Source organism: Sturnira hondurensis, unplaced genomic scaffold, assembly GCF_014824575.4.
Source record: "Sturnira hondurensis isolate 20B ecotype Veracruz unplaced genomic scaffold, ASM1482457v3 Scaffold0004474, whole genome shotgun sequence".
NCBI lineage: Eukaryota > Metazoa > Chordata > Mammalia > Chiroptera > Phyllostomidae > Sturnira > Sturnira hondurensis.
Window position 1 is genome coordinate 15,127,344 of NW_028077105.1, and position 27,978 is coordinate 15,155,321.

Here is a 27,978-nt window from a genome sequence, read left to right on the forward strand (position 1 = left end):
AATTTGAAATTTAAATATTATTTTGCCAAAGAAATATTAATGTGCTTACTTATGAGGCATTGCTCCAGACTCCATCTGTATTGTATTTTGTTCCTGAATGCTTAAAAATTCTCAAGTCTTCATCCCAAGGTTTACAGGTAAGGAATTATAGACCATGACTTTGAACTTTTAAATCACTTGGGGGGAAGGGGTTGGGAGAGGAGAAGGGGAAAAAGAAATACATTATATAGCATGCCGTATTTCAAAATCTAGTTGTGCGGTGATGTTAAATGCCTATTTCCAGACTAGATTGGGAGGCTGCCTTTATACCTGAGGCAAAACAATGTGTGTATCTTCCTGTTGCTATCTGGGCCTAAGGCTCAGCTGCAGAGCTCTTAGCCCCCTGGCTTACCTAGGGCATAGCTGGCCTTCCTCAAGTCAGCACTGACAGGGAACCTCGCAGAGGGAACCTCTCAGAGTGATGGTCACAGGGAGTCCGTGCACCTCATACTCTAACCAACTAATAGTTAAAGCAATCTGGTCCCTGACTGTTCTTTTGCTTAATTATGCTATTTATTCTTGTTGGCACATATTCAAAGGTATGTTGATTGTCTCCTGGGGAGCATCAAAAATTTATCCAGCTGTCTGTGATATTACACTGGTAAATTGGGTGTTTGTAAATTACTTGGGGTTATACAGTATAGCATTAAGAGCATTTTTTCAGTGCATAAGAAGCCCTTAATTAGTATATTTATATTTTATAATATATATAAAGCATATAACTATATCACAAAACTTACAGGGTCAGTATATCAAGGTTATAATTCATTATCTCATAAGAGCAGTAACCAATTTGAGTCTTAACAATTAATACAAAATTCTGCAAATCTTAGTAGTAACAATTAATACAAAATTCTGCAAATCTTAGTAGTCTGGTTACCTTGGTTAACAATTCTTTATCCTGCCTGAATATATTTTGATTTTTTTCCCAGTCATTGAGGCCAGTTTCCTATGGTTAAACTTAAATCCTTTACCCAGTGGAATTTTATTTTAGGTTTCTAATTTAAACAAGATAAATTCACTTGTAATGTCCAATCCATATTTAATGTTTTTATAATTCTTTTACCCAAAATATTTTTATGACAGAAAATTAAATCATATTGATTCAGTTTCATTATATTAGAGGCAAAACTTAATTAGGTGAAGAGAACTTTTTAAAAGACAATTTAGAGCTTAGAAAACAAATAATTGTTTTACCTATTTGAGGAAAAGTAAAAACTAAGTAAACCATTTGGTATATTTTAAATTTAATTTCCACTGCCAGCACAGAACCCATATTTACTTCTTTGACAGAAAGGCTAGACAAGATATTAGTTCATAGTTTATGTGATATCTACCAAACACTATTTTAATTTATATTTATTAAGGTAATAAATGCACGCAGTTAAAAAGCCGACTAGTACGGGGTGGTTTTTAAGAATGAAGAATCATCCTGTACCCATCTTTCCCCATTGCCAAGTCCCATTTCTCAGAGGATGCTACTTTCAACTCCTTGAATTTTTGTGTGCATTTGACTCCAGGTTTTTAAATAACATGCCGGTACTATGCCATGTCTTGATTTTTAAACTTAATCTCTTGTCTTTAGAGATTTATCAGTAGAAGCTTAGAATTTAGGTTTCCTGGTGCTCTTCCTCTCTCCCTGCTCCATTGTTTTATTACTATCTTGACTAAATCCGTATTGGAAGTTTGCAGTATTTTGTCTATATAAACATTATTCATTGGTTGGTGAAGTAGTGTACCATAACTATATTTTCTTTTTCCTACTTTATTTATTTTTTAAAGTCTTTTTATGAAGATTTTATTTGCTTATTTTTAATAAGGGGGAAGGGAGAGAGAGGGGGGAAGGGAAAAAGAGAGGGAGAGAGAGAAACATCAATGTGTGGTTGTTTCTTCTGCGCTCCCTACTGGGGACCTGGCCTGCAAACCACGCATGAGCCCTGACTGGAAATTGAATCTACTACCCTTTGGTTCACAGGTGTGTGCTCAATCCCCTGAGCCACACCAGCCAGGGCCCTACTTTATTTTTTTCTGAAAATTAATAATTGCGTGGTTTTATTCATTTGCTTTATACTAATGTATCCTTAGACTGTCCTCAAACATGTGCTCCTACCTCTGCTGCTGTGGAACACTTACAGAGTGCTTACTATGTCTCAGGAACGGGTATTATTTTTACATTTAAGTCATTTGTTTCAGAATAGTCCTATGAAACAAGTATCTTTCTTATCTCTACTTTTACAAGTTTGACTTACCTGAGCCAAAGAAGTTAAGCCATTTGCTTAAGGTAACACAGCTAGTAAATGGTGAAGCTGGTATTTGAACCTAAATATTCTGGTTCTCGAGAATGCAATATCTGACCCATGCATTGTACTGCTTTATGAGATAAACACCAAAGCGCCTTACAATTATTCTTTCTAATTATGTCTCAAGGTTTTTTACATTCTTTTTAAAAATAATATTTGGTGTATTTTTTAAAGATTTTATTTATATATTTATCTTTAGAGAGAGGGGAAAGGAGGGAGAAAGAGGGAGAAAAACATCATTGTGTGGTTGCCTCTCACACACTTCCTACTGGGAACCCGGCCCACAACCCAGGCGTGTATCCTGATTGGGAATTGAACCAGCGACCCTTTGGTTTGCAGGCCAGCACTCAATCCATTGAGCCACACCAGCCAGGCAGGGTTTTTACACTCTTGAATGCAGGGACCATGTCCTATTTTTATTAGTGAAAACATGAGCACTCAGTGAACAAGAGGACATCTGTTACTATTTTTTTCTTGTATCACACCTTGTTCCATTTCGTACTGGAGGATCCTTTGGCCCTATGTGTTAGCCCTCTTGGGATTTCCCTTTTCCATCCTGGGAATTGCTTTTGTCTTTCTTCTGAGTTGGATCCTCTTTATCTGGGATCAGATTTCCTATATCTTGGTTGATGCCCTTGTTTTGATGGAGATACTTTTTCAGGAAGAAAGGTGTGGGATGAAGATTTTTGAGACAGATACTGGTTGGAGATTTTCACAATATGATTTTGGAAGCTACAGAACAAATGGACGAATTATAAGGTATTTATTTGCAGTGCAGGAAAGCTAATACCCAAGCTGGCAGTGGGAGGAGGCTCAGAAGCAGCTTTGCCCATCACAGCTTCCTTGAAGCACTCGGAACTAGAGGCACTGCTGAGGACCGAGATGAAAGTAGAATATTAGGTGAAAGACTAAACTTTTCAATAATAGGATTATAGGATTATTCCCTAACCTCCTCCCTGACTCAGCTGGTATTGTGCATTATGATTTTCCAAAACACAGAATTATATGTGTGCAGAACTTCACCATCAAGTCCAAATAGCATTTGTATGAAGCCTAAACTGGCCCCGAGGACACGAGTAAATTGGATAAACATTTGGCACACACATTTCCAAAACACACTTTGGCAACTTTCGCTAACTAGGTGACCAAGGTAGAAGAAAAAGAAATCTAGTTTATAGATGATACTGTGTGAGATGCTAGCATGTAGGTAAAGTTAATTTACTTTTAATTATATCCTGAGAAAGATACATACACACACTTATGAAATTTGCCTGTGCAACTGTTGATATTTTACATTAACATACTTTACATTATTTTTATTATGTTATCTGTTCATAAAAAACAAAAATATAGCATTAAAATTTTATTTAGTTTATCCATGAATTTGGATTCACCTTGGGAAATTGTTTACTTTTTGGAATACATCTTGATATAACCAACTTGCTCTATTTGTGAAAGTAACCAGCAGAACCTGTTTTCATAACTTTGGGAAATTTGGTCTGGGGCCAACAAAAATTCAACTTCACAATTTGTTGCTTATAAGCCTAATGATATATAAACTCTGAGACTTTTTAAAATCATTTTTCTTGATTAGTGGATATAAATTAATCTGCACACTTCTGTTCACTTTGTAACCCTAGCTTTAGTATTACAGTTAGGCTAAAGAAATACAGTTGTCTTACTCAAGTGGCTTTTTCTACTCTAGCTGCTAGCTTATACAAACATGCTGGTATAGTTAATGAGTCATTAATATCTGCTTATCAGATGACTACCTAATTTAGTGGTAAATGCCAGTAGTTGTTATAGTCCTACAAGAATCTTCATGCATAATCATTAAAGTATGCATTTTTATTAGTATTTTGAATTTGTCAAAAACATATTTATACTTTTTATGGGTATAATAATATGCATTTCCCATTACCTACCCTAATATAGCACTTAACTTTTTCACAAAATAGTAAAATAAATATTGCATAAAATATAAACATACAGCTTTAAAAATTATTGTAAAATGAATGTCCACATCATGCCAATCAAGGAAACAAAGAGGATGAGCCCCATGCGTCAGTTTGGTCCCCAGTGGTGACCACAGTTTTGACTTGTATGGCATTTATTTCATACTCTGATTAGTTAGTTATATGTTCCTAAACAATATATTCTAATTTTGCTTTGTTTTATACTTTGCATAATTGGCACCTTTGACTATATATCCTTTCATGTTTGATCTTTTCTGTATAGCTTTTGGTTTCTAAGATTAATATTGCATGCGTTCAGTGAATTTATGTTCACTGCTATATAATATTTCATGGTATGAATATACCATGTTTTATTTATGCTATTAATAGATGTTTGAGTTATGTCCAGTTCTTCAGTTTTGGCTGTAATTAACAAGTCAGTTATGTGTAGAACATTAGCTAAATATTTTTTGCATACACACATACATGTGTAATTCTTTAGTGTATTACAAAAATCTGATTATGCAAAAGACTTTTTCTGAACTTCCTCTTCTGTTCCTTGGATTTTTGTATCCTCATGCAAATATCAATCATATTGTTAAAATTATCATAGCTTTGTAATAATTTATATATATGATAACTGATAGAGCAACTCTATCTCCCACTTTTTTCATTTTCAAAAATATCCTGGCTACTTTGAGTCCATTTCTTTCCACTGAAATTTTCACATCAGCTTGTCATACAGACTAGCCCACTGAGATATTAATTATCATTGGATTGAATCTATAGGACAACAGTGAGTGAATTGACGTCTTTATCATCTGAGTTTTCTGATCTGTAATCATGGCATATGTCTCTAATCTGCATTCTTTAGTTACTATTACTAAAATTTTTTTCATAGAGGTTTTTTAATATATTTTCTGGATTTAGTACTTGTAGTCTTACATTACATTCCCCAGTATGTGGCAGCGTCACCCGGGGGTTGAGCGTGGATTCTGGAACCACATTGCCAGAGTGATCTGAGGCAGGAATCTTACCTTCTCTGTCCCTCTGTTTTCCCACATGTGAAATTGAGATAGTAACTGTACCCTTCTCACAGTTATTGCGAAACTACATATGTTGTACATCTCCCAAATTTAGAACATGGTAATTTCCTCATAGATATAAATGCCCATGGAATTGTATAGATTGTGTAGATTGAATGATTGCAAATTATTCATTTATTTCATTGCTCTCTTTTAAAAAGTTATTTTGGGTTATCAGTAGAGGTATTTTTTTGAGCTCCATAAAAGCTTTAAATTTTTATTATATTATTGCACAATATACATTTAAATTTAAATTGATTGGAAAGAATACATATCTTTGTAATATTTAATATTCTCATCCTGGTAGGTACTGTCTTTCTATTGAACTTTTTTACATTCTTCAGTGATATATTATAGCTCTCTTCATATAGGTCTTGTACATTTCTTGTCTTTTCTGGTTTTTGCTACTGTTAGTATGATATATTTTCCATGGTAATACTTTAATTTGTCATTAGTGGTATAAGTAAATTATTTTTTGTTACTGGTCACCCTACTTAATTCTCATATTCATTCATTCGCGCGCGTGTGTATGTGTGTGTGTGTGTGTATAATTTTTCCCCAGCTTCTAGTGGTTTTCTACATTTTAACCAAATAGCAAGCATATCATACTTTTAGTTGCTTAGGTATAAACTTTGGAGTTTGTGTTATTTTTATATCAGTGTGTAACAAATTGCCACAAACTTTGTGGCTTAAAACAGCACACAATTATTATTTCAGTTTCTGTTAGGTTCACCTTAGTTGGGTCCACTGTTCAAAGTCTCATAAGGCTATAATCAAAGTGTCAGCTGTGTCTGTTTTCTCATTTGAGACTCTATTAGGGAAGGATCTATTTCCACACTCACAAAGATTATTGGAATTATTTCCTCATGGCTTTAGGACCTTGTTTGTCTCCTAACAAGGGTCTTGACAGACAAAGGATCTTGTTTTCTTGCTGCATGGAGGCTAGAAGCCTTTGCTTCTAGGTTGTCAATTGAAGGCTGCTCTCAACTCCTAGAGGTCATCCATTGTCCTTGCCATATGGTTTTTCTTAACATGACTGCTTGCTTCTTCAAAGCCAGCAGAAAGGGAAGACTCCAGCAAGAAGAGCAGAGTTTTATGTAATGCAATCATGTAACCACATCCATTCTCTCACCTGTAACACACTGTGGTTAGAGGGAATTCACCAGTCCTGCCAATACCCAAGAGGAGGGAATCCCACCAGGGCCTGAGTACCAGGAGGGTGGGGGGCATGGGGCCACCCTAAGATTCCACCACAAAGCCTTTCTTTTAATTTATAGATCCTCTACTGACAATGCTCAGTTTTAAACTATTACCTTATCGAAATTGTTACTATAGCTTTGAAAAAAACTGGTATCTATACCTCTGTTTCTCCCTATTCTGTACATTGCAGCCAGAGTGAACCTATTAAAACACAAATCAGATCATCTCAATTCTGTACTCATAAGGTTTTTCATTTCATCAGGATGTAATCATACTCCCCTGGTTTCTCATGTCAACAAAGATAAACTTTCACAATGGCCTTACAGAGTGCTGTGTGATTTGGACCCTTAATATTACTTTGACGTCATCTCATCTCCTAGTACTTTCTCCTTATTTATTTCACGTTAGCTACATGGGCTCCCTTACTCTTCTTCAAACACGCCAGAGATACTTTCACTTTAGGTCCTTTGCTCAGGCTATTTGTTGTGCCTGAAACACTTGTCCTCTGATCACTCCATGGCTTGCTTCTGCATTTCTTTTTAGTCTTCACTGAAGTGTCACCTTGGTAGGGACTTTCCTCACCACCTTATTTAAAATTGCACACAGTTCCGCATCCACACTGCCCCCCTCGACAGAGCTTTACATTTACTTCTCTGGTTTAATTTTATTTATGCTGTTTTTTGTTTTGGTTTTAACTTTTTATTTTGTTCATTATGTATTCCACCCACTAGTATTTTGCTTTCCATACAGAGTGAAATTTTTTATGCATGCATCCTCAGCGATGTACTTAAAATGGTGGTAGATACTTTGTATTCAACCAATATTTCTTAAAATTAAGTAAATTGAATTTTGTGTCATGGATGAGATGGCTGCCAAATAAACAGTTTTATCACCTTCTAGTAATGGATATTATTATCTCTTGTCAGATAGCATGACTCTCTATTTTTTAATAAATTTCTGTGCATTGGCTTAACCTTTTAGATCACTGTTAAATAATAATGGATGACTTTGCTTTCCTCATGACCTTAAGGGGAATGCTTTCCTGTTTATGCTTTTAGCTCTTGCCTTGAGACAAATTTGTTTTGTAAATCAAATTAAAGAAAGTAACCTTTCTTTAATTTACTTAGAATTTTTTGGAGAACAGGGAATAGAAAGTAGATGTTGAATCTTAAATCAAGTAGCTTTTAAGTATCTGGTCAGATGATTATATGGTTCTTTTCCATTATATATTCATGTCGTGAATTACATTAGGAGATGTTTTCATATTAAAATATCCTTTTCTTCCTGGAATGAACTGTACTTGGTTACAGTATACTATTCTTTTAATTTACTGCTGGATGAAATTTGCTAAGCTTTATATTATTCCTAGTACTTGTTAGATCTTAAAAGTCTTGTATCATTTATTATAGTTTCTATTTGCTCAACCTGGAATGAGAAAAAATCGGCTCAGGCATTTATTTGCTTTCAGAGTTGCTCCAGTTCATCTTCTCATGTCCATCTAGACCCCACAGAACCCTTCTTTCAAATCAGAAACTTGAGGACATTGAGTCACTTCCATGACATGTCACTGAATTAGTAGCCTAACGAAAGGAAAAAGGTTACTAGGTTCTCCCTAAACCTTTGTGTTGATGGGGAGTTAGGGTGTCGTGGTCCCAGTTTAACTGGAATTTTTCTATAGACCTAAGTTCTTGTGTGTGGTTTGTCCCCTTCTGGAGCTGTTTCCACCGACCTTACCGTGGAGGCAGTCATTTTTACTTATTAACAAGTGTTTGTATAGCCTATAACCCTTGATAAGTAATTGGTTCATTGGTGATTCCTTGTTCCAGCCTGTTCCTTTGACTAAGGACTCTAGTAGCACCAGGGATCCTCCTGTGCTGTCGTCCATTCCCACTGCTGTGAAAGAGGGTTCGGAGTTTCACCTGAGTGTTCGCCCAGGATTGGTTACTTTCAGGTTCAGTTTCGTGGCCAGAGTGTTTCGTAGGTGGGGCAGTATACATTGTCTGTGTCACACAGCAACTGCATGGGTTCTACTCGTCTCCCTTTTAGTGGTGTTGAGGTAGGTCAGTGCCCTCTTTGTATGACTCCTTTTACCTGACTTCTCGGTAACATTTTATATCCTACCCACTACTGGTACTGAAAAAAACACTAGTTTATTCACTCAGAAAATATTTATATTTTCTCAGCTTTACCAGAGAATTAAAAAGTTAGCCATTGATGTTTAACCTAATAAACATTTCCTGACCTGGAAGCAACATGATTCTATCATTTCTTTTGTAATTAATTGGTGAAACAAAAGTGGTAGTGATTTACAGTTTTAAAAAATATTTTAATGCCTTTATTGCTGTGGCATTGGCATAACCTTTCTTTTTTTAAAATTGTTCAATTACAGTTGTCCCCACTTCACCCCGTTACTCTCCCCTGCCCTACCTACCTACCACCTCCAACATTCAGTCCTCTCCTACCCCAGTTGTCTTCGTCCAGGGGTCCTTTGTACGTGCTCCTTGACTTGCCCCTTCCAGTTACCCCCTCCAGTTACCCCCTCCCCCCTCCCCCCTGGTCACTATCAGTTTGCTTTTTATTTCCATATCTCTGGTTCTATTTTGCTTGCTTGTTTGTTTTGTTGACTAGATACCACTTATAGGTGAGATCGTGATATTTGTCTTTCACCTCCTGGCTTATTTCACTCAGCACAATGCTCTCCAGGTCCATCCATGCTGTCGAGGAGGGTAGCAGTTCCTTCCTTCTTACTGCTGCATGGTATTCCACTGTGGACATGTACCACTGCTTTTGGATCCACTCGTTTACTGATGAGTACTGAGGCTGTTTTCAGCATTTGGCTATTGTAAATAATGCTGCTATGAGCATTGGAATGAATAGGTTCTTTGGAATTGGTGTTTCAGGGTTCTTAGCAGCAGTGGAATTGCTGTTTTTATGAATTACTGATGTTATGATTTTATTTTTATCTATTGATTTTTGCAGAGAGAGAGGAAAAAAGAGAGAGAGAGAGAAATGTTGACTTGTTGTTTTCTCATTTATTCATTCATTGGTTGATTCTTTTATGTGCCCCAAGCGAGTACCAAACCTGCAACCTTGGCGTATTGGGATGAGGGTCTCCCTAACTAATTTTTAAATTAACTAGCAGTTAAAAAAACTGAATATTTCTAGATTTAAATGTTATTAAAGCTTGATTAGGAGTTACCCATGGTCTTTAAATTTTTGTACAAAAAACCTTTTGCAGTCTATTACTATTCAAATTCATTAAAATACAGGGTCTGGCACAAATAATGCCCCTTTTTTATTATAAAATCTTTTGTTACAAAATCATAAGCATGTAACTCTGTAACATAATAATATCACACTTATGCACACCATATGACATTTTAGGTGAAATGTTCAAATTAAAACTATAAATTATCACACATGTAATATTACCCTACCAACCACACTCAAGCAGATGTTACTTCTGCCAGACCCTGTATATCTGAAATAACTATATGATCTTTCTTAAAATTTGTGTTTTATGTGTAAATAGTTAAGACACTAAGAAAGTCTCTAAACTTTTAGGGCCTATTTTGTAAAATCTACTTTTTTATTTCTCTTTATACAGGTTATTAAGTGTGATATGCTGTAGTCTAGACACTCTCCTTCTATTAGAGGCTCAGTATCAAGTGTCTGAAATATTGCTATGTGCTCAAGAAGAAAGTATCCTGGAGACCTCTGAGGGCCACAGGTAAACTAAAAGGAAAAAAAGCCTATTAAGCCATAATAATGAAAACGTTTTTTTTTTTCAGATACTCTGTTGAGACAGAAATTTTCTGTATAGTTTGTTTAATGTTTCTCCACTCTCTGAATTCAACACATTTAAACAACAGAGTAAAAAAAACAGTTAAAGCATACAAGCCACAGTTAGAAATACTTTGATAGATGCTCTTGGAAAGGACTTGCAGAATACTGTTTTCTCAGTTTTGGTTTAACTTAGTTTTTCATTTTGGTTTTGGTTTTCTAAAATAGTCAAGTGCTAACTTTTTTAATGGTTCCATGAAGTTTTATCACTGTTAAATGCAGCTTGTGTAAGATGACTCATTAAACAAAATGTTTGAATTTGCGGTGTGTTTCCCTTGCGGAGGAACTCTTTTCTCCCTTCTCTCAATTATGTTGGTTCATAGTCATAAATTCTGATTATTGCAAAATGAGGTTGTGATCGTATCTGTATAGCTTTTTTCTGTTAATTTGTCACACTTGCCATTACCTCAATATGGCTGACACTTACTGAATGCACATGCAGTAGTTGGTGTTGTTTTTGTGTCTGTAACCTTCAGAAAAGTGTGCCTTCATCTTAGCTGGGTCTTGGAGGATTACAGAAGACCAGAGCCATCGCTGGGTAGTCTAGGTTTGATTTCCAGGGTAGGTTTGAAAGCTGCAGGAAGGGTGGAGGCTGTGTAAAAGCAACATTCGGATTTTAGATTTAAGGCGCTGGGTCTAAAACTTAAGGGAATCTTGACTAAAAATGTGATAAAGTCATTGTGGAAATAATGCATGTGTTAATTCCATTTTTAAAAAATGCAATAATACTTGTCAGGGAATTAGAAGGAATTGGAATCAGAAGGGAATCTGAGAAACTGGAAGGAAATATACTTCTCACTGTACATTTTTATAGTTTTGAATTTTGATACAATTAGATGTTTTATCTACTTCATAGCATTCATAAATAGAGAGAAAAATGTTTGGGTACATTTAAGAGTCAGAAAAGGCAATTCAATATAATTCCTCAGGACCTAACAAAACTAACCAAATGCATATTAAACAAAGGGAAAATCTACTAGAAACATGTTCCAGATTTAGTTTATAAAGTTCAAAACATTTTGCTAGATACAATGAAATGGAACCAAACAAAACAACACTTTAAATTTAAATAAAACCATAGTTTAAATATGGCAGTGCGAGTTGGCATTTCCCCTTTCACATCCTAGAAATAACACCGAGGATTGAGTGGGGGTGGGGAAATGGCATAGCGTCAAAATTTTTAGCCACAAATGTGTTGAAGGGCAGTCAAGGGCAGTCAGAAGTGGGCTCATAGTAGTAGGGGAGGGAAAGAACTTGAGAAAGGATGTGATGGCTTCTATTAATGTGGAAAACAGAAAAATACAACTCGTAAAAAAGAAAAAATGGGAAAAGAAAAAAGAAGAAACACAGGGTGAGGGGAAAGTGGATTTATAGTTCATATGGAAAATAATACAATCATTAATAAATAATAGTACAAAAATAAATTTTGTATTGCACACTCACAACGACAAACCTACTTTTGCCCCACCTATATTTCTAAGTAAAAACAACAAATAATCTGTTTTTCAGACTTTTCTACAGAAATTTGTCTCCTTTTACATTCCAGTTACTTGATTTAAAATTAAATTATATTTAAATAACAAAATTGATATGTTTCTTTTTCAGGAATTTTATAATTGATGGCTTATCAGTAGAGAGAAATCATGTGCTCGTTAGAATAAATCTTATTGGTGGACCAGTGGAACGGATTTTGCCTCCCAGGATGCTAGAGAAGGTGAGTGGGGTTAAGAAGAGGGGGAATGTTTTTCTGATAGATTTTAAAACAAGATAGCCACCTCAGTTGACACTAAACAACAACTATCAAGTGTCTGTATCACAGAGGTGATCTTTATTATTACTAGAAAAATTTTAGGGTGAAAGCAAACACCTTCAAAACAAAAATTCTGTTCATGGCAAGGGGTCATCAGTGCTAGTTTGTGTTGCGGAGTAGAATATTATTTTATTTAAAAGTTGCCATCTTCCTTGTGTATCTTTGAATTTTTTAGTTTTGATGTCTTTCTCTTTTATGACACTTAATTTTTATTGGATGCTTATATATTTTTGTATCTAATTAGCAATATTGTATAATATTGCTTCTCCTTCCATCAGTATTAAGAGTTTGGTATTCTCTTGACGGGTTCGGGTTTTTTACATTACTGAGTACATTTTGCTTTGGCAATCCCTCCCTCTGGGAAGAGAAATGACGGGCAGTGCAGGAGAAACAGTTCTGTGAGCAACCTAGGAAATACAGGATTCTTTTGAAGACCATACATTTCCTTTCATGAGAAAAATACTAAAGCTATCATTATCAGTTCTATCTGCTAGGAAAAAATTGCCACACATTTGTCATCACTGCTTATTTAGTGTTGTTTCTATTCTATTTCATTTCAGTTATTATTCATTAGAGCATTGAGTTGTAATAGCTTTAGTTAGGGTACTTCCCTAGAATTGTAATGAAACAAAGCCAACTTCAGTGAATGGTATTTCAGAAAGCCTTAAAATTCAGTGTTATTTTAAACTGCTTTCTAAGTTACGTGTCTTTGTTTTTAGGGTGATGATCCATATCCTTGGCCAATGTTTTCATCATATCCTGTACCAAACTGCTATCTGTCAGAATTTACAAGAAATGCTGACCTAAAACAAGGTAAAATATCAAATATCATGTTATTTTAGTGCTTTTGTTATAATTTTAAAAAGTATTGCGGAGATTAATACTATTATCATTCTGCTTGTGAATGTAGATACATCCATGCCTATTTATTTGTACTTTAAAAAGTTTCTTATGAAATTAATATTTCTATGATGCCAAGTACTTTTTAAAAATATTTTTTATTTATTTTTACAGAGAGGGGAAGGGAAGGAGAAAGAGTGGGAGAGAAACATCAATGTGTGGTTGCCTCTTATGTGTCCCCTGCTGGGAATTGGCCTGCAACTCAGGCATGTGCCCTGACTGGGAATCGAACCAGCGACCTTTTGCTTCACAGGCCCATGCTCAATCCACTGAGCTATGCCAGCCAGGGCCCAAGTAGTTTTTTTTAATTGTGTTCTTTTCCATTACCGTTCAGTCCTTTTATACCTCTCTCTGGCCCCTGCAATCACCACACAAGATGTGGAAGCAGTCGGTGTCCCTGAGTCCATTTCCCTTTCTGCTCAATCCTTCTCCTCCCTGCCCTTCTACCCCCCACTCAGCTGTCATCCTGTTACTATCTATTAGTTGATCTTTATTTTCCATGTTAGTTCAGTTTGTTCATTAGATTCTACATATGAGTGAAATCATATGGTATTTGTCTTTCTTTTACTGGTTTATTTCACTTAGCATAATGCTCTCTAGGTCAATCCATAGTGTCCCAAAGGATAAAACTTTCTTTTTTATGGCCAAGTGGTATTCCACTGTGTAAATGTCTCATAGTTGTTTTATCCAGTCATTTTTGATGGACACAAGCTGCTTCCATATCTTAGCAATTTTAAATAATGCTGCCATGAGTATAGCGGTACTTATGTGCTTTCAAATTAGTGTTTTGGATTCATGCAGATATATTCCCAGATGAGGGGTCTCTAGGTCAAAAGGCAGATCTATTTTTAATTTTTGAGTTATCTCTATATAGTTTTCCTCACTGGCTTTACCAGTCTGCATTCCCACCAACAGTGCACAAGCATTCCCCTTTCTCCACATCCTCAATAGCATTTGTTTGTTGATTTATTGATGATAGCCATTCTGACTTGTGTAACATATCTCATTGTAGTTTTAATTTGTACTTCTCTGATGATTAGTGACATTGAGCATCTTTTTATATGTCTATTGACCACCTTGGGTCTTCTTTGGAGAAGTGTCTATTCAGATCCTTTGCCCATTTTGTAATTGGGTTGTTTGGGGGGGGTGGTGTTGAGTTTTTAAGTTCTTTATAAATTTTGGATATTAACCCCTTATCAGATGTATTGGTGAGTATGTTCTCCCATTCTGTGGGTTGTCTTTTTTATTTTGTTACTGTTTTTCTTTGCTGTGCAAAAACTTTTTAGTTTGGTGTAGTCCCATTTGTTTATTTATTTGTTTTTTGTTTCCCTTGCCTGGGTAAATATTTGGTAAAATACTGCTACGTGCTGTGGCCGAGATTTTGCTACCTATGTTTTCTTCTATGATTTTTATGTTTTGGAGGTCTAATATTTAAGTCTTTAGTCTGTTTTGAATTTATTATTGTTTGTGGTGTAAGAAGATAGTTTAGAATCACTTTTGTGTACATATCTGTCCAATTTTCCCAACACTATTTATTGAATAAACTGCCTTCAACTCACTGTGTGTGCTTGCTTCTTCCTCTGTTGGCTATTCATTGACTCTCAAGTGGTGGGTTTATTTCTGGGGTCTCTATCCTGTTCCATTGATCTGTGTGTCTGTTTTTATGCCAGTACTTTGCTATTTTGATTACCAGGGCATTTTAGTATAGTTTGGTGTTAGGTAGTGTGATTCCTCCAACTCTCTTCTTTTTTCCTCAGTATTGCTGTTGCTGTGTGAAGCTTTTTGTGGTTTCATAGAAGTTTTTGAAATATTTGTTCTAGTTCTGTGAAATATGTCATTGGAAATTTGATAGGAATTACATTAAATCTATAGATTGCTTTGGGTAGTATGGACATTTTAATGATGATATTTCTTCCTACCCATGAGCATGGTATGTGCTTCCACTTATTTGTATCTTCTTCTATTTCTTTCTTCAGTGTCTTCTAATTTTCCAAGTACAGGTCTTTGGCCTCCTTGGTTAGGTTTATTCCTAGCTATTTTGTTATTGTAAAGCAACTGTAAATGGGATTGTCTCCTTAGTTTCCCTTTCTACTAGATTGTTATTGGCATATAGAAATGAAACTGGTTTCTGGATGTTGATTTTGTGTACTGCTACTTTACTGAATTCATTGACCAGTTCTAGTAGTTCTTGGTGAAATCTGTGGGGTTGTCTATATACAGTATGATGTCTGCAACTAAAGACAGTTTGCTTCTTCCTTTCTAATTTGGATGCCTTTCATTCCTCCTTGTCTGATCGCTGTGGCTAGGACTTCCAGTACTATGTTGGATAAGAGACGTGAAAGCAGGTAGCTCCGTCTTGTTCCTGATCTTAAAAGGAACACTTTTAGTTTTTGCCCATTGAGTTTGATGCTGCCTGTGGGTTTGTCATATATGGCCTTTATTATGTTTAGTTATGTTACCTCTATTCCCACTTTGCTAAGAGTTTTTATCATAAATGGGTGTTGGATTTTATCAAATGCTTTGTCCGCACCTATTGATATAATCATTTGATTTTTTTGTCCTTCATTTTGTTTATGTGTCGAATCACATTTATTGATTTGTAAATGTTGTACCAACCTTGCATTCTCAGAGTAAATCCCATTTGATCATGGTGTATGATCTTTTTGATACATTTAGTATTTGATAATATTTTGTTGAGGGTTTTAGCATCTGTGTTCATGAGCAATATTGGCCTATCATTTTGTTTCTTTGTAGTGACTTTATCTGGTTTGGAATTAGGATAATTCTGGCCTCATAAAATGAGTGTGGTAAACTTCCCTCTTCTTGAATTTTATGAGATAATTTGAGAAAGAGAGGTGTTACTTCTCCCAGGAATGATTGGTAAAATTTACCTGTAAAGCCTTCTGGTCCAGGGCTTTTTTTTGTTGAGAGTTTTTTTTATTACTGCTTTAATTTTGGTAGGTGTAATCTGTCTCTTTAGATTCTCTGATTCTTCCTGATATAGTTTCGGAAGATTGTATGGTTCTAAGAATTTATCCACTTCATCTGGGTTGTCCAGTTTGTTGGCATATAGTCATTCATAATATTTTCTAATAATCAGTTATATTTTTTGGTGTCAATTATTTCCTTTTTCATTTCTGATGCTATTTAAATGAGTCTTATTAAAGGTTTGTCAATCTTGTTTATCTTTTCAAAGAAACTGCTCTTGGATTTATTAATCTTTTGTATTATTTTTTAGACTCTATTTCACTTTTATTCTGATGTTTGTTATTTCTTTCCTTCTACTCACTATGGGCTTTGTTTGTTGTTCTTTTTCATGTTCCTTTAAGTGTAAAGTTAGATTGTTTGAGCTTTTTCTTGTTTTATTAGATAGGCTTGTATGCTATGAATTTCCATCTTAGGATTGCTTCCCCTTTTTCCCACAGATTTTGGATTGTTGTGTCCTCATTTTCATTGGTTTCAAGGTATCTGTTGATTTTTTCCTTGTTCTCATTGTTGACCCAATCATCCTTTAATAATGTGTTATTTAACTTCATTCATGGTTTTGTGTGTTTTTCAGCTTTTTTTCCTCTTATGATCAATTTCTAGTTTCATAGCACTGTGGTCAGAGATGATGCTTGTTACGATCTCAGCCTTCTTAAATTTATTGAGGTTTGTTTTGTGTCCTAGCATGTGGTCTATTCAAAAAAATGTTTCATGTGCATTTGAACAGTATGTATATTCTGCTTTTCCCATACCGTTGAGTATTCTTATAATCATTACTCTAAACTCTCTGTTAAATTGCTTGCCTCCATTTCATCTAGTTCTTCTTCAGGAAAATTCTCTGTTCTTTCTGTTCTTTCATGTGGGGCCTCTTTCTTTGTTTTCCCTTTTTGGCTGCCTCTTTGTGTTTGTTTCTATGTGACAGGTAGACTGCAAGACTGCTGTGCAGGTCTAAGTCAAACCTGCTTGTGACTGGCCCTGGGAAACCTGTTTGGAGCTATCAGCAATCCACAGCATGCGAACTCCCTCTGCTGAGCCTGGGTGCGTGCAGAAAGAGCCAGGCTGAGCACCAATGCCAGCTTTATTAGCACCGGGCCCAGGGGAGGTTCAGCTGAAATCTTAGAGCTCCCAGAGACCCACCTCTGCCTGAAGGCTTTCTGTAGGGTTAATCAGTGAATATTTTCCACTGTAGCCTTCAGTAGCAGGGCACCACAGGGTGGGGAAGACTAATTCCTGAGGGTTGGGCTACTGCTTTCCCTTAGGCTGATGCCATTCAGTGAGGAGTGCTCTGCCTGAGAAAGATGGCGCCTGCAGTTGAGGAATGACTTAGTGAAGGGATCTGGTGGCTGGTCCTTCAGTTCTCTCCTCAGAGCCACCAGCCCCAGACTGTCCTCACGTGTCTCTAGTCCTCTCTGCACTCCCTCGGCTAGAGCCCAAAGTAATTGGCTGTAAAAGCAATTTTGTGTGTTGGCCCTTTAAGAGACTCTCTGCTTCCCCCACTGTCTCTCCCTGGCAGAAGGAGAGCCCACTGCCTTTCACAGCTGGATGTTACTTGGTTTCTTTCCCAGCTCTGATGCTGTAGGCTGGGGAGCTCATCTTGGGGTATAGAACAACCTATACTTCTCAAGGGGAAACCCCTGGCCACTGAAATATGCCTCCAGCACTTCAGCTGCTGTCCATTGAGCCGAGATAGCCCTCTTGTGCCTCCTCCGCACTCCCTACCAGTCTTGCTGTGATGGAGTGGTTTCTTCTATCTGTCCATGGTTATAAGGCTTCTCTCCAGCTAGTAGTGTTCAGTGGATTATTCAGGATGATTTTCCTTTAATTTACTTGTAATTCCCTTTTGGTCCTGGGAGGAGGTCAGTGTAGCTTCCACTTACTCTTCTGACAGCTTGCGTCCCAAAGAGTTTTTATCAAAACATTTTTTGTTTTAAAAATAATTAATGAATTTTGATTAATTAATTTTAGGTATGTAGAACTTTATTCAACTGAGTAATATTTTTTTAGTGTTTGTCTTACAGGTCTTGTGTGCTCAAGACTTGAACTATACATTTATATACATATTTTTTTCCCTGAATAAAATAAAAATTCAGGTAATCACTTTAAGAGGAGTTGATACATTTTTAAGAGCATACATTCAAATAATCAGATAATTGGATGGTAATACAGCATAACAGAAGCTAAATATGCAATAAAAATTATGTTTAAAGCAGGGCATGACATTTAACTGTGTGTTTTCTGCTTAATAGAAAAGATTTTTTTCCAGAAGAAATGACAGGCTAGAAGGAGTACATTCAAACAACTCCGAGTAGTTTAAGGATGACTGAGGTTTGCGACGTGAGTGTAAGAGTCCTCAGAGCTAAGACTAGACAGGTAAGCTGAGTTCACATAGGGCTAGTGTAGCTCAGGTTCAGGTGCTTGGACTTTTTCATAAGAGCAATGAAAATTCAAACAATTTTTAGACTGGAGATGCTAAGAAAAATATAAAGATATATGAACAAATTATTCATTAATTTGAGAAGTTTAATCTTGTATCAACATGAACTTTTAATACTATTAAACTTTCATTGGAAAAGAATAACATAAGATTAATTTCATACAGGTTAGGTTCTATAGAATGATTGTTGAAAATAATTTGTTCTGAGGCTTTATATGCCATTTACCTTTCCTTACATTTATTTGCTTTCAAACAATCAATAGAGGCCATCAGTTGACAGACATTATTTTTGTTTCTGTCCAGTGATTTTTTACATTTATATAATGTACAGTGTATAATGTAACGTGAGACATTATATATTTCACAGTTGCATGGAAACAAAAATTGTTTCTTTTTCTTTTTACTTAGAGTTAGGGAAAGAGACAGCATGAGGGAATGTTTAAAGTTTTTAATATTTGTCTTTGTAACTCACTTCGCAAATTTTGCCTTTGTGTTTTTCTCTTTTGTGAACTGCTCTGTCACTTTCAGAGATGTGGGAGTGATGCTGAGTAGTTTTCAAGAAGAGACTCTCGGGAGACTATCATTTGCATTTTTTTCTATGCTTATCCTTTAGTGAACCCATACTGCCCTCAAGCTGTTGCTCAAGTTTTCCAGTCTTACTCCTGGTCTTTTTAATCAGGCCTCATATGTAGTCATTCTTGGTTTGGGTTTCATCGTTTATTCTCCCACTCATTTCTTTGGCTAACAGGTTTCTCGAGTGCTGATTATCAGGTGCTTTACTAGGCTTTGGAGATAAGATAATCTATAAGACAGGGTCCATTCCAAGTGTCTCAACTCTTTTTCTTGTTATAATATAATATTGTGATCTTTGCTATAAGTTTCTTTTGGGAACAAATATTTCTTTTTTTAAAATTTTATTTGTTTACCTCTAGAGAGAGGGGAAGGGAGAAGGAAAGACGGAGAGAAACATCCATGTGTGAGAGATCACGTGCCCCAGACTGGGGACCTGTTCCGTAACCAGGCATATGCGCTGACTGGAATCAGACCAGAGGCCTTTTGGTTTGCAGGCCAGCAGTCAATCCACTGAGACATACAAGCCAAGGTGGAAACACATCTTTCTTTATCAGTTCTTTAACAACAGATTTATAATCTGCCTTACTGCATGACTGCCATATTTGATAATTTGTTTGGTAAAATTTTCCTTATTTGAAATTGAACAAGACAGGCGGAAATCAAAGAGTAAGATTAAGTGGACACTTCCCTGAGTCAAAGAGAATATGTCATCGGTTCCTGGAAATCAGTGTTCAGAGGAGTACGGTTTTACTCCTTGCTCTACTCTTGTAAGTGATTTAGAAAAGGGAGTGATAATAGCTTCTCTGTCTTGTGTAGAGTATGACTGCAGAGTGGTTGTTAACCTCAGTGGGCCCATGACGCTGCCGGGTAGCCATGCATCGGACCCCAGGTCCATTTGCCGTCCTAGTCTCCCAGATGACTGCTTTCATGTCTTTCATCAAACCTTCCTCCCCTCTTCCCNTTTTACTCCTTGCTCTACTCTTGTAAGTGATTTAGAAAAGGGAGTGATAATAGCTTCTCTGTCTTGTGTAGAGTATGACTGCAGAGTGGTTGTTAACCTCGGTGGGCCCATGACGCTGCCGGGTAGCCATGCATCGGACCCCAGGTCCATTTGCCGTCCTAGTCTCCCAGATGACTGCTTTCATGTCTTTCATCAAACCTTCCTCCCCTCTCCCCACCTGTCCTGTCAGATGGTAACTTTGCTCTTTTATTGACAACAAAGAAACAGAAAAAATTTTCCATGTGCTCCTAATACCTATGAACGCAGCTGCACCTGTGCAGTCTTTTACTACTATTCATAAACTGCCTATGCTACTTACAAAAGCCAGCTTCTCCACTTGTGCACCACGTTTCTTCCTCTTTCTTCTCAAAGATATCGCTTCTAACAGTTCTCCCTTTTTGTTTATCTGTTATTTTCTTTAGGGAGCCAGGGAGAATCCGCAGTGTAGCTTTTCCATAAGCCAATGAGAATATGGTTAATTCTTCCATGTTTAAAATGCCTTATTTTGAACCCATTCTCCCCTCACTGCAGTCTCATTTTTGTTCTTTTACTGTACCATTCCTTGAATGAATCACCTAATCTTGATATTCCAGTCACCCTCTTTCCATTCTTTTTTGAAGCCACTGGAGAACTAACCAGGTTCTCACCCCCACCATCCCGCCATGAACTCTGCTGGTCAGATCTCCATCCTCGTCCTGCTGGGCCTAGCGTTATCGCTGAACATTTTTGATCCCTCCCTCTTTTTGGAAACACCGTCTTCCCTTGGCTTTCAGAGCATATGTTATGTGATTTTTGTGTGTGCAGATTCTTCCGTCTCCTCTGTTGGAACTTTCACCTCTCTCCAACCTCTGAACTTTGAATTACCCCAAGTCTCAGTTCTCAGTCACCTTTTTCCCCAGCCGTACTTACTCTTGGGAGAACCTCATCTAGTTTATGAGTAAAATCCTGCCCACCGTACTTGGGGCTCTCAGATTTATGTATTTAACCCCTGTCTTTGACCTGAACTCTGTACTGATAGCAGTCTGCTTGGCACCTCTGCTGGGAAGATTAATAAGTATGTCAAACCTAAATCCGAGATAAACGTCTGATACTCTCTCCAAATCTATTTCTTTGGTATTCTTGCTCATTTCAGAAACAGTAATTTGTGTTCCAGGTTCTTAAAACAATAAACCAGAAGACATTCTTTGACTCTTTTCTGTCTTTGGACCCTATGTCTAATCTGTCAGTATATACTCTGGACTCTCCTTATCTGGACTCCACTTCCACCCGTCTCCTGCCACGTCATCTCTCACTGGTAGCACTGCAGTGACCTGCTAACTGTTCGGTGCGTTCTCAGCACAGCAACCTGTGTGATGCCACTGAAATGTGGGTCGGACCATGTTACTCCTCTAATCGAAACCCCCCAGTGACCTCCCTGTAGCCTGCAAGGCCCAACACCGTTATGACTTTCTTCCTGTCGTGTGCTCTGTTTTAATTTAATTTTGAGCCTCTTTAATTCCATGTTTTCCCAAAGTATGGACAGCAGTTTTGCCGTCTTTGTGTTTATCCCCGAAACAAAGGTTTGCATAACACAATTTTTCTCAATTTAACATTAGTACCTAATAATTCCTCCTAATAATAATTGTGGTCCTACATTTACTATGATTGTTATTAAGCAGGCGAGAATGATCCAAGCACCAGTGGTTAGTCCAGGAAGCATCTCAAGCAGAGGTGTTACATAGTCACATTTTGAATAAATTATGAATAACGTATATGTGATATTGCTGATGTGTTGCTAATCCTGAACTCAAAGGAGGGTGGCAGCGAATGAGGAAGGAAATCGGAGTCATGTCTGGCTTTCATTGTACCTGAAAGAATACAGTGACGATATCTCTGTGAGCTCAGTGAGAACGGTGGGGCCAAATGCATTTCTAGCAGATATAAAGCTAATTTGAAAGTAATGTTAAATTACTTTCAAGCCCTGGCTGGTGTAGCTCAGTGGATTGAACTCGGCCTGCAAACCACAGGATCGAGGTTTAATTCTCAGTCAGGGCACATGCCTGGGTTGCAGGCTAGTTCCCAGCAGGGAAATCACGAGAGGCAACCATACATTGATATTTCTCTCCTTCCCTTCCCCTCTAAAGATAAATAAATAAAATCTTTAAAAAATTACTTTCTACCTTTAAGCTAGTAGTATTTTAAGACACAAGTTGCCATTTTAAAGGCAAGTGTTCCTATATATTTCATTTTGCTTTTTCACTTTGGAAGTAATGACTCAGTGATTCTGATAAGGTGTTATTTTAGTTGTCATTTGCACTGAAAACGTTTGTGATATTATTTCATTGTGGAAAAAGAATCACTTCAGTTGTGTGCACATGGCGACATCTTTCTCATTTGTCTCCCAGCTTCTAGATTTATCCTCCTTGCTACAGTTAGCATCTCCTCATCTGTTAAATTGCCTCTTGTTAGCTCATTGGCATCAGTGTTAGCTACTAGATGATTTATCTTTATCTGTAAATAAGAATCTTGAGATATCATCTGGTTTAGTTATTTTTCTTTGTCGACATGTTTAGGTTTATCACATTAAAATGTAAAAGCCAGAAAACTGTACTTGAACAAGAATTAAATTAAAAAAATAAAGATACAGTGAAAAAAAAGCCCTTTAAAAGCTACCGATTAATGTTTTATGTGTATGTATATTTTGTACATATATATAAGTGTACATATGAATTTATGTACATAAATGTGCCAAATGTATATGTAACATATATGAGCATATAAAATTATATATGCATATATAATTATATGTGTATGTATAATTATATGTATATGTAGGATGTATAAATCATCCTACACACATGAAAAAATTCTCTTAGTTGTGGTAGAAATAACCTACAGAGGATCATCTCTCTGTTACCTGCGAGTTTAGATAAGTAAGAGGAAACGTGTTAGCACAGCACCTTATTGTTACCCATGCAGAAGATAAGGAGGAGGCAGGGGGAACAGAGAAAGGAGGGTTGTACAATGGTTAAAACTGAGCCCTGGTGGATGTCAGGATGTGTTGAAGGGAACTCCTGGAGATTGGCTGACTCATAATGCCTTTCCTACTTGAAACAGGAAAGCTGTGAGATAGCAATATGTTTTCTTTTGTTTTTGTTTGTTTGTGTTCCTAAACTAAAATTGCATCTCGTAGGAATTGTATCCCTAATTGGCTGGCTAATCTGCTTTACTGCATTCCGTTTCGGTGTGCTCCGGATGCAGATTTCTTTCTCCAAGGAAGGACGGAAATCCACTGCTTCTGTACCGTGAAATAAAAATGGCTCACTGTGGTTACTGGAAGCATCGGAAACGCATATCTCAACAATATAAGACATTTGCTCTTTTTACTTCATTTTCTACAATTCTCTGTTCGTTTTATTTATTACTTTTATAATGTTTACTCAGATCACACCTGTATCCTATACACCTTACTGCAGACGTCCCTGGGCCTCTGTGGGGAAGTGGTTCCAGGACCCTCACAAATAAAATCAGCAGATGCTCAAGTCTGTATCTGTGTTTCTCATGCAGATGTGGAGGGCCAACTGTATTGTGGAATTTCTGTCTTTATTGAGAAACCATTTGGATTTGGATTTACTCAGCTGAGGCTGTTAGCTTCAAAGTGAAGAACAGTAGAGAATGTTTTTGGGGGTCATTGCCTGTGTGCTTCCACTACTCCTAACTGGGCCCACAGAACAGCAGAAGCAAAGCACTGACTCACAGGGTCGCTGGCTGCCAGGCCACTTGGTGTTGATTGCCTTTCTTGGATCTGAGAAATCCATGTGGCTACTCATTGAAAGCCTCAAACATATTAGTAGTTGCTGACGCACGTGAACTCCTTCGTGCTCCCAGGACCGCCTCAATAGTCACTCTTTACCCATATATCCCTCCTGAGGCCTTCTGGAACGTTTACCTCCTTAGGGATTTCTAAGAATTAAACAGAGTGACAGCTAAGTGAGCCACGTGCGTAAACAAATGCATTACCTCCCCATTGTTTCATTTCCCTTACCATTTATTTTGTCCCGTGTCCTTTTTCAGTCTACAGTAACTGTCCTGCATATTCTGGTTCAACAATGTGGGCCCTTCTTTTAACTTTTTAAAAACAGCTTTATTTACTTTTTTACTGCATTTCCCATTACCATTTATCCCCCTTATTATATACCCCTCTCCCTAAAATTCACTACACTTTTTTTTTAATTTTAATTTTATTTATCTTTAGAGGGGAAGGGAAGGAGAGAGGAAGAGAAACATCAATGTATGGTTGCTTCTCGTGCATCCCCTGCTGGGAACTGGCCCCTGCTGGGAACTACCCAGGCATGTGCCCTGATGGGGAATCGAACCGCGATCTTCTGGTTTGCAGGCCCGGGCTCAATCCACTGAGCTACACNACAGTAACTGTCCTGCATATTCTGTTTCAACAGTGTGGGCCCTTCTTTTAACTTTTTAAAAACAGCTTTATTTACTTTTTTTACTGCATTTTCCCATTACCATTTATCCCCCTTATTATATACCCCTCTCCCTAAAATTTACTACACTTTTTTTTAAATTTTAATTTTATTTATCTTTAGAGGGGAAGGGAAGGAGAGAGGAAGAGAAACATCAATGTATGGTTGCTTCTCGTGCATCTCCTGCTGGGAACTGGCCCCTGCTGGGAACTGGCCTGCAACCCAGGCATGTGCCCTGATGGGGAATCGAACCGTGATCTTCTGGTTCGCAGGCCTGGGCTCAATCCACTGAGCTACACCAGCCAGGGCGAATCACTACACTTTTTGATGAATCCTTCTTCCCCATGAGTCCTTTTTCCTTTTTGTTCCATCTTTCCACTCCCTACCCCTCCCCATGGCTGTCATATGCTCTCTGAGTCTGTCTTTATTCTGCTTGTTAGTTCAGTTTACTTTTTTTATTTTTAGAGAGGGGAAGGGAGGGAGAAAGAGAGAAACATCAATGTGTGGTTGCCTCTCGCACACCCTCTACTGCGGACTGGCCTGCAACCCAGGCATGTGCCCTGACTGGGAATTGAACTGGCAACTTTTTGGTTCACAGGCCCACACTCAATCCACTGAGCTACACCAGCCAGGGCCAGTTCAGTGTTTAAAAACATTTTTATTGAAATAAAATTAATATATCATATACTTCATCCATTTAAAGTTCAATTTTATATTTTCTTATATATTCACAGATATATGGAGACATCACCACAGACAATATTAGATCATTTTATGACCTCAAAAAGAATCCCAGGGCCCTCTTTTTCCCCTTCCCTCACCCAGCCCTATGGAGATTTTTCTAGTCTGGACTTTCATGTGAGTGGAATAGTATAGTATGTGGTACTTTGTCACTGGCTTATTTTCCTTGGCATAATGTTTCCAAGGTTCCTTCATGTTGTAGCATATATACGTATTTCCTTCTTGCCTTTTTATGGTCAAATAATATGCCATGGTATAGCTGTAACACAATTTGTTTATACATTTGTCTGTTGATAGACACTTGGATTGTTTCCACCTTTTGGCTGTTACAAATAGTGCTGTACAAATTTCTGTATGAACATGTTTACATGTAACTAGAGTATATGCCTAAAAGTGGAATAAAGGAATTAAATGGTGATTCTCTATTTAATAGTTTGAGGAACTGTTTCACTGTTTTCTAAAACTCTTATACTAGCCACCATTTTAAATTCCCACTAACAGGGTATGAGAGTTCTGATTTCTCCTTATCATCAATTGTTGTGATCTGACTGTTGATCCTGGCTATCCTACCAGATGTGAAGTGTTGTCTCATCGTGGTTTTGATTTTCATTTTCCTGATTAATAATAATGTTGATGTTCTTATTGGCCATTTATATATCTTACTTGGAGAACGGGCTATGCATGTGCTTTGTCCATTTTTAAATCAGGTTGTTTTCTTTTTTATTATTGAGTTTTAAGAGTTCTTCAGATATTCTAGGTGTAAGTCTTTTATCACAAATGTGACTTGGAAACTTCTTTCATGTCCTATAATACATTCAATTTATGCCTCTTTGCTCTTGATCGCCTCTGTTCTGGAGGTGCTGACTTACACTCTTATATGGATCATTTCTTCTAAACCTTTTGACTTAGTCTGAATGTTTGCTTCTGCAGATAAGTTACCTCCACCTTCTCTAAAATATTCTTCTTCCCTTGCTTACCGCTCGCTCTCTGGCTTCCTGTTATTTCTCTAAAGGCACTCAAACCTTACTCAGACTTATAGACTTATGTGTTCACTGTCTGCTGGCCTAGAATGTAACCTCCGTGAGACAGAGATGCTGTCTGCCTTAGATGGTAGGTGAGAATAGATAGTTATTGAATGAACATACGAATTACCATTGAATTTCTTCTATTTTTCCTTTTCCCATCATCAGACTCTATCTTCCAAATCTTTGTCAGTGGACAGTGCGAATTTCTTCCAGGCTAATCTGATGTAAATTTAGAAATTTTTACTCATACCTGGAAAATACTCTGATCTGACTCATTTTTAGAGCTCAAATAGCTTTGCTGTTAGAAGCCTCCTTAAGCTCGACTTAGAGATGTCATTTATGAAATAGACACCTCTATTATAGTTATTTTATAATTTACAAAGTGGTCCTTTATGTTTTTATAGCACATAAAAGGTGTGCATTTTTTCACAATTGAAAAAAATACCACCAAAATATACAGCCTTTATTCTGTGAATAGTTTAAATTTAATCTTTTATAGCTTCTGTACTTAACTTCCCTGATTCCTCTGCATTTCTACTTATCAGATAGGAAATTGATTTTCTCTCTGGCAAAACAGTCTCTTTCAAATACTATTTGAAAGGATAAATTCCATGGTGATAATCATTCTCTTTATTGTAATGCACCAAATATTAAAATATTTATCTGATTTTTTAGATATTTTTAGATGGTATTATTTTTTATGAGAAAATATCATTTTAAAGTTCATAATATATGACATACAGATATCTTGGTATAGTTTTTATTTTTTGTTTTACCTCAACATGAGTAGTTTTTTTTTAACATGAGTAGTTTTTATATCTGAAAAAAGGGGGGAACTGTCATACAAAATTGAAGCAAATTCCAGTTAGAACTTGCTTTTCAAATTTTCAGCTCTCAGTGAATTCAGTATTAAATGTATGTTTAATCATTTGGTTCCCTGTGTTGATCAAATTCCTTTGAGTACCATAATATGTTTATAAGAGAGGACAATGATTCTAAGGCACTATATTAAATCTGTGTTATTTGCATAAATTTGGTAATTTATAAAAATAAGTACCAGTGAAAATGCAAACCCTTGGCAGTGCTTAACTATTAATATTAGGATGGGAGTGGAAATGGGTTTTTGATACATATTATTATGCATATATAAGCTTATTTTACACATTTTGTAGTTACAGACTACTATAAATGTTTATAAATGAGTTAATCATCACAATGTATTTTGGTCAATAAAGAAACAAATTATAATAGATAAAGTTTCTAAATTAGAGATGGAGTTAAAGAACAAGAGTAGCATACTTCTTGTTATACATTACTCAGCGAATGAGCAATGAAGTTCATGGGGTTTGTAGCTACAGTCTCATGATGCCAACACACTTACCCTCCTTCTTAAGATACCCTGATATTACTTTAAATTGTATACATTGATATGTTAAAATTTAGCTTTTTCACCTATAGATGTTGTTATTTTGTTATTGGAATAGTATCCCTTTAAAAATTTTATTGAACTTATTGGTGGACATGGTTAATAAAATTATATCAGTGTACGGTTCAATAATACCTTATTCGTATACTGTGTTGTGTGTTCACCATCCGAAATCATGTCTCGTTCCATCAGCGTTTATCCC

At 36.7% G+C, this 27,978-nt stretch overlaps 1 protein-coding gene across 2 annotated transcripts in view; it reads left to right on the forward strand.

The window, feature by feature from the left end:
• TBC1D32 (TBC1 domain family member 32) overlaps positions 1–27,978 on the forward strand; it is a 181,799-nt gene that overhangs the window by 96,396 nt on the left and 57,425 nt on the right. For both annotated transcript variants that reach the window (XM_037045843.1, XM_037045842.1), the window contains exons 24-26: positions 10,187–10,309; positions 12,028–12,136; positions 12,952–13,045. In XM_037045843.1, the coding sequence (XP_036901738.1) occupies positions 10,187–10,309; positions 12,028–12,136; positions 12,952–13,045 (326 nt within the window). The remainder of the gene's footprint in view (positions 1–10,186; positions 10,310–12,027; positions 12,137–12,951; positions 13,046–27,978) is intronic.